Here is a 7,938-nt window from a genome sequence, read left to right as displayed (position 1 = left end):
ACAGCCCATTTTGACAGTATGTGGGACAAGCTGGGAGGACAGACAGTGTGTGTTGGGGGCCCTGTAGACATCAGCCATACTGTGCTGATGTGATATGCCAAAACGTAGGCATGGGGCAAGTCCCAACAACCAAGCCAAGGCAAGGTGCTTAGCATGTCACAAACTATGATGGGAGTTACACTTCGGGACGCAAATATAAGGAGACTATGTCCCTGAGGACATACGGAAGAAAAACTCGCTATCCGAGGCAGTGAGGCAAAAGCCCGGCCATACCAGCGAGATAAAATAAACAGGTCTCAGCCCAAGTCTACTCTCCCACCAAAACCTGTGACAGCTTTTCTAGCCATAACTTTACTAATGACGGCATGTACCATAGTTTACTGCAGGGTTTGTAGCAACATATACCCGTATAGTGTACAGTAGTTGTAGCTTTTAGCAACTTTAAGAGCATTAATCTGACACATAAAATGATACAGCAACATCAACAAAACATAAATGATTGCACTTAATGTAGTTAAAACTGCAACATTGCCTTTCTCGCTAAAATCCGCAACTTACTTTCTGCCTACGACATTGCAATGGAAATAGGATGCATGTCAGAAGTGCAAGTCTGTAAATAACACTGCAACATATAGAAGAAAGCAACTGTCTGCACAACATACAAAAGGTGCAAAGGCTATGCAAAACTGAATTGCAAATGGAAATGTGAAAGAACTGATTTGCACAAAGTAAACTTTCTCACATTTTTTTTCTTGTAACATGTGGCAACAAGATGCACAAACCAAGTGCCACAAGAGACAGTTCTCATGAATTCAAAGACAAGGCATTGGTGCTGATGATTTAGAAAATGTAATGCACCAGCTCTTTGATTTAGATTTTTCTTATAGAAAATATAACAAACTATAAACAGAGATGCTGTTCTGACATTGCTTTAGCCGAGACATCCTATGATAAACACAAACAGGAAGGAAAACAATTTTAAATCTTTCCACAAAACAACACAAGAAAACACAACATAATCCCTATGTAAGCTTGAGTTGAAAAGCAACCACTTTTTTTTGTTACTCAAATATTTTTCTATAATTCAATTTAATGTACCATATACCATCTTAGTTCTTCATTTTCCACTGTTTTGGGGTCGAAAACAAAATTATCTTTCATTCCTGAAGAATTGAAGTGCATGAAATCAGGTGTAATTTGGAAGTTAACATCCATAGAAAGGAAAGTCAGAAAATGCCTTTGAAGTGTTGACCACAAATGTTTTTTGTGACTCACAAAATACTAATGTACTGCATTGCTTTTAGAACATTGCGACAATATCTTACCTGAAACAAGAGCACCATTCTTTTACATCTAAAGCAGAAACTATGGTATGATGCTTCAGTAAATATGAAAGTAAATAGTTCCAATATCAGCATTAACTTAAACATACAAGCTACGCAATTGACATGTATTCACGCTAACGAAATATATAGACTCATAAAGAAACACTTAGTAGAGTACAATAACTGAACAGTGTTAAGTAGTTTGTAGCCCCCAGACTTGCTTCTTTTTGTTGCACACATTGACAAGCACATATATCAGTCCTCGTACCGATCCATTCATTGTCCATTCCAAAACCTTCTTGTCCTCAGCATCCAGCCCTAAAGCTGGATGTCTCTCTCTTTCTCCACCCGTTCCTCCTACTACTGTGAAGTCTTCAGGGGTTCCGAGAAGGCTGCTGCCAGCTTCACACTTCTCCTCACCACACTTCCTCGCGTCAGTCCTCCTCCGTCTTTTCTTCCCTCGCTCCTTTGCTCCTTCCTCTGTCCTTTGCCTGTCTTCTTGACATCTCCTACTCCCCCCTCTACGTCTTCTCTTGACTCGGTACAGTCTGCAACAAGCTTGCCTAGTTTCTTTACGTCTTGCGCATTGCCTGAAAGTGAAGAAACAGGACTGTTTGTAAGGCCTACAAATAGGACTTGATTATCAAGCATAGTCATGTACTTGACTGTTAACAACAGTATGTACTGCTAGTAACAACATTATTAAAAACCTCTTACAACTTCAAATGACAACATTTTCTATTAGCTGTCATTTAGATGAGGATACCAGTGTTTAGGCTGATATGAGTATAGTCTTTTTATTCTTTGTTTGCTACTACAGACATCATTTAGACACTCTTTCTGTTGACCCTTTTTAGTCTTAGGCCACACCAATTTGATTTGTGGGTGAAAATATGTAGGTTCTGAGTCAACTCTAAAATGCTAATATTTTGGCCCCAACAGTTGCAGAGGGTGCCATGTCTTCCTAGTTGTTAAAGTTTTCATCTATCAATTGCATTAGTTTGACAAAAAGTTTATAATTCATTGTTTGACTATTTGAGTTGTTGACTTCATGGCTCCTATTAAGCTTTTGAGACAATCATAGGATGCCTAGTCCTGTTTTTAGTTTAATTTTTGGGGGGCCTTGTCGCTTCATATTTTGGTAAAAAAAATGAGAGAACCAACAAATCTAGATGGTGTGGCCTTAGAAATAACTTTTCCATAGCAGAAGCCAGTGTTTTACCAGCGGTTGGTGGTGGTGAATCTGTGAACTTGATGAGGTCACTGGTGTCGGCAGCGGTCACTGGGTCAGGCCAGAGCACGGGGGACGGCAGGGACGGTGGGATGGGTGCACTCAGCAGGTCAACTGGGGAAGGTGATCTGGACATCAGGTCTGGGAGAAATTGGTCAAGTCCTGTTAGAATGCTACACTCAAAAACCACTTTGGAAATGTAGTAACTGTCCTTTGGGCTGTTTCTTGCTTAACTTGCCCAACACAACAGTACCAACAGCCCGCACAAAAAGACTGAAAAACTCTTTCTTACACAAGGCAATATGCCTGTACAATGAGTCCTTGCAGTAATGACTTTCAACTTGGACTCTCTGGACTTCACTTCAGTGCCCATGTGTGGCTTTGTAACATGTTTGTCAGCGTGTCTGTATATGTATTGTAATGTCAGTGTGTATTTGTATTTGCTATGTATAAAATTGTAAAAATCAGTGTAATTCAGTTTGGTTGACTTGTGAAACTGGCTGCAAGGCTGATTTTATTAATACAACTTGAAACTTATATGCCAAGCCATGATCATATGCCCAAAATATGCAAAGCTGGTGTTATGCTACAGTACAAAGGTTATTGACTGATGTAAATACAGGTAAATAGAGAGATATACATGTATCAACTCGACTTAGTTTTGTTATTTTGAAACATAATTATGCAGTTAAACCAGACAGTGAGAGAGTGCATGTCACTTACATGTAGCAAGGCACAGATATGACACAATGTGTAGAATAGAATGGAAACATCTAGGTGCTGAACACATACCTCTGACTTCCTGACTATCCCCAACACCATCCTGGCCACTGCTTTTTACTAGCAGGTCTGGCACAGCTGTATCCTCACTGGGATGACCTGGTGTGAGGAAGGAAGGAAGAAAGATTTCAGCTGGAGTGGACACCATCATATAGCAGTGTGCACTTGTTAACATCCCATTTTTTCATACTACAACAAAGCTCAATACACAAGGAAAGCCAGAGCTAGTTTGTCTATATGTGACTTGAGTCTTTAATGTACACTGGAGACATTGACTTTGTTGTATGAGCAATGAAATGACTTATATGACTTGAAACTGCCCTTTATTTTAACATCTTTATAAACTTTTCAAACTAGTTTTCCTTGCGTAATTACCTTGTTCGGTCTCTTGTGCCCCAGCACTAGACACACCACTGGAGGAGCGGGTGTCGTCAGCATTCGGGCACTCAGCCACCCCGACAGCGGGCATCTCTGCTGATTCTGGCAGGCACTCGGGAGAGTGTGCGCCGGGCAGCCCCTGCTCTAACCCAGTCAGACAGGTAGGGGAGCCGCGATTGGACGACTCCCTACTGCTGCTGTCCACACTGGATGGTGAAGTGGTGCCTGAACTACTGCCACGTACTCCGGTTCCATGATGGTAACTCTGAGCCCCAGCTTTGGATAAGAAATAGTAAAGAAACATTACATGTAAGTCATCTCTCACAGTATACAGGTTATCCTCTACCTCCCCATAACACCATCCTCTGTGTTTTTTTTAATACTAGCCAAGAGCCGTACATGTAGTCTTGTGCTAGGCAAATTCCATGAACATACCTACATATATGGGAAAGTCAAATTGAAACAAAAACACATTTTTTCGTAATGCACAAAACCATTCAAATTAACAAACTTTAGACTATTTGGGTTGTTGGAGGGTAACAAAGATGAAGATTTAATATCCAATTAGAAAAGATTGTCATTCACGACAGATACCTAAATGAACAACAACAAATAAAAACACAATGATACAAGCTGACACTATAGCTACCATGTTATTGTTGACACGTACCTCTCATATCATGCCTCAGTACAACCACCTTCCTGTTGCCTCTACCTTTGACATTCACCACCTGTGAAAGGACGACAGCCATCTGTAAATTTAACCTTGACCTTGTACTTTCAAGTAAAAATTAGAATACGAACTACATAATATACAAAGTGTTCTACGATATGCTTCCCTGGATTTTTTAGACAAATAGATGGTCCCATCATTCAGCATCATTTGCACAAATCAATTTTAATGACTGATTCAAAAGCAGCATGTTGGCAGAACATACTGCTCCTACGCCAAAACTCTGTTTTGTGTTGGTTGTTTGGTCAATGTTGCTTCAAAATTTTGCCTGTTGCAGACGATACCTTTTCTAACAAAGCCTTTGGAAACTACAGACAGGATGCTAGCCTTATATACATGAATAGGACCTTATATGAGATGTTCTGCCAAAGTGCTATGCCCAATACAATACAGTTTCATGCAGGTGCGTTCTGCCAACATGCTATCTAAAGCCCACCTGTGGGATGGCTGCCAGCAGGGCCGGGATGTTGTAGAAGCCGAACTGCTGGGGTCTACACGGGCGTCTGAAGTGTTCCTGGAAGGCATTGCTGAAGGTGGCCAGCGGGACGCTACAGTGGCGGACCAGCAGCATGACCCTGATGTCACGGGCAAAGTGGTACAGCGGTGTCAGCACCACCTCACACTCACAGTCCTCACTACCTTCATTCTTCAGCTGCAGAGGGAAAAGGGTCAGGTTACATTTAAAAAGTTGAAATTCCTTCCCGCACGTATGGTGCGTAGGTCAGTGCCAATCTCCGTTTCTGTAGCCCTTGGGCCACAAGAGCAGGGGGCTAGTCCACTGGTAGTGTTGTGTGTTTAACTACCGTATTCTTTCTCAAATACTGAGTGTTAAAGTTAAACAGAGGAAACTGCATGTACTAGTACCTTTGGTATGACTAGGCTGCAAATTCATGATCAACCAAATGTGATTCATGATTTATCATCAATAAGTCATAATCAATGACAATAAGAACTTAAAGTTAGAAGGGAATTTCTACTGTTTGCTAAAAGAATGTTGTATTCCAATTCACGTGAAATTGTACACAAATAAATAGGTAGTACGTAGGTGACATTTTGTAGAAAAAAAGAATATCTTAGGAGTTGCAGATAACAAAAATTCAAGTCAAGATGTTTTTCACATTTTCACAAACTCATTGACAATCTAGAAATTCCTTTCAACTTTGCAAACATTTTATAGAAAAATGTAGTATCAGGAGTTGCAGATAAAAAATATTCAGTCAAGAATCAAGATGTTTTTTACATTATCACTGTATATTCCTTTCAACACTGTCAGGTATTCAGTCTGTGCACTGACTTTTCTCCCAGCATGACTGCAGCGCCCCCTACCTGTGCAGTTTGGTGCATGGCCTTGAGTAGATCTGCCAGACACTGGTACCCATACTCCCTCGGGTCACACGGGTACCGGTAACGCTGGACAAACACCTACACAAGGTTATAGTTATAAAAAAGATTAGCTTACATCACACATCTGTATCTGTATCTGTATAACCGGTATAACCGCCATTCAGAGTAACACACCAGCTTCACAAGCACGCGGCGCGGCGACAGCTGGCTACATTACACCAAACTATCTGTTATACCTAACCCTTGAACATCCAACTCTAAACATTGTTTAAAGCTATCTAATGCTACTGTACTTGGTGACAGCGAGTTCCACTCTGCAATAGCACATAACGCGCTATGAAGCATAGGCTAGAAATTAAGGCTAACATTTGTGTTGTAGAATTTTGCATCTTACTGTCTCCCACAGTTATCTTTCTATTTTCTGAGATAGCCTTTCTGTATCAAATCTAGTTCTCATCAAGCATTTTAAAAAATATGAAAAAAAGGGTAAAAAAACACTAAAAAAACATGTTTGTGAATAGTTTCATCAGGGGGTAAGTCACTAAATAAAAGACACTTATTACACAACCAAGTGTTTTATTCAGCCGACATTTAGGTGACCGTCTGTTAGCTACATGTAATCATTTCTTCCTTCACTCCAACAGTAAGAGCCTCTACCCCCCTCCCCACCTGTGGGAAGTCCTTGAGTGGTACGGTCCCGTCAGCTGTGTCCATCAGCAGTGCCAGCACCAGCTGGGACAGGTGCTTCAGGTGTCTGCGGTCGATCAGCACCACCTGCGCACCACGCACACCTGCCTCCACCTGAGAACAAAAAAGGTACATTCAGATGACACTTACACATGTATTTTCATTGTTAAACATGTTGTATTGTCAGTATAATTGTTTCACACAAACAAAATGCCAAGACCCTAAATTCCAATTGATTACAACATACAAGCAGCATACAAATATTCATAACACACATGAATTATTTCACATACACTATTAAACTAAGTTACACTAATTTCACCTGATTGCAAGCAATATCGATAAAAATCTAATGTAGAATAATTTCACAATGTTTCAAATCTGTCTCAGGTCAATAATAATGCTCTGTGTTTTTCAAACACAACTATACAGAATACAATTTATATTATATTATATCGATATTATGTAAGATTTTGCACCAAAACTGCAAGTATAAATACATGAGATTTTCTAGTCTAGATTGTCCATTTCAATAACTTTCAACATATTAGCATCGCTATTTTGTTTTTCTGGTGACAGGAGCACGAGAATAAGTATTTTCAGGAGGCTCCTAAAAAGAATGTAAACAAACAGCGGTTTTTGTTCGGGTATCTTCGGCAGCTTCAACACGTTTTTGCGGCGCAATGACGTTGATCTTTTACTCCCCAAATGTCATATGAATCCAGGCTGGGTTATAGTGCAAGAAAATGTATAAAACAACAATGTTTAACATAGTGAAGATCTTACATAATATCGCTTTAAAGAAAGTGAACTTGACTATGTACATTGTGATGTCACTACATACTCTGACAACATGCGTGACTTTCTCCAGTAGTTGTCTGATGGAGCTAGCGTCGTAGTCCTGTAGCCGTAGCGTGTAGCCGTACATGCGAGCATAGGTCGGGATGAGCATGCCCAGCTGCAGTCTCTGGTCCTTCTGCGCTCGCAGCAATTTCACCAGCTGGTAACTCAGCACCTTGATTCTCTCTCCTTCTGCCAGGACCAAGTTTCTCTCCTCACCTCCCTCAAGAACCTACAACCGCCAAATAGGGACATTGAACCTTCATAATTAAAGAGCTCTCACTTTACAAAAATCCCTGTTCCACTTATCTTCTCTTGTTACTATGTTTACCGAAGGAAATTGTTTTTGCTCTGTTTCCTCTTTTTCTGTCACCATGGTAACTGGTGTTGGGTTACGTCATGTTGCAATTTTATAGCAGGAGGGATTTAGACTCCTGTATATACATGAACATGTTTGAGTAAGATAAGAATTAACAGAGAAGGTTGTGAAGGTTTGCAAATGTTTCTAGTGTAATTCTAGAAGCAATGAGAAATCTCTCAACTCGTGATTACATGCATCATTATTACAAGGTAATATATGAGTACCTGACTATATAGCTATATAGAGAGAGAAAAATTAT

At 40.3% G+C, this 7,938-nt stretch overlaps 1 protein-coding gene across 1 annotated transcript in view; it reads right to left on the bottom strand.

Moving 5' to 3' along the window:
- Positions 1-415: 415 nt before the first annotated feature.
- The window catches only part of LOC109486973 (meiosis arrest female protein 1 homolog), a 30,461-nt gene continuing 22,938 nt past the window's right edge, over positions 416-7,938 (bottom strand). Inside the window, exons 20-28 of the mRNA XM_019790892.1 lie at positions 7,316-7,550; positions 6,461-6,582; positions 5,774-5,869; positions 4,884-5,099; positions 4,385-4,445; positions 3,712-3,990; positions 3,349-3,435; positions 2,548-2,697; positions 416-1,915 (exon numbers count right to left, since the gene is read on the bottom strand). Coding sequence (XP_019646451.1) covers positions 1,686-1,915; positions 2,548-2,697; positions 3,349-3,435; positions 3,712-3,990; positions 4,385-4,445; positions 4,884-5,099; positions 5,774-5,869; positions 6,461-6,582; positions 7,316-7,550 — 1,476 coding nt within the window. The 3' untranslated portion in view covers positions 416-1,685. The remainder of the gene's footprint in view (positions 1,916-2,547; positions 2,698-3,348; positions 3,436-3,711; positions 3,991-4,384; positions 4,446-4,883; positions 5,100-5,773; positions 5,870-6,460; positions 6,583-7,315; positions 7,551-7,938) is intronic.

The sequence above is a fragment of the Branchiostoma belcheri genome, unplaced genomic scaffold (genome assembly GCF_001625305.1).
Source record: "Branchiostoma belcheri isolate BF01 breed outbred unplaced genomic scaffold, Haploidv18h27 scaffold110, whole genome shotgun sequence".
NCBI lineage: Eukaryota > Metazoa > Chordata > Leptocardii > Amphioxiformes > Branchiostomatidae > Branchiostoma > Branchiostoma belcheri.
Note: the sequence above shows the minus strand (reverse complement) of the source record. Positions and strands in the feature narration are given on the sequence as shown.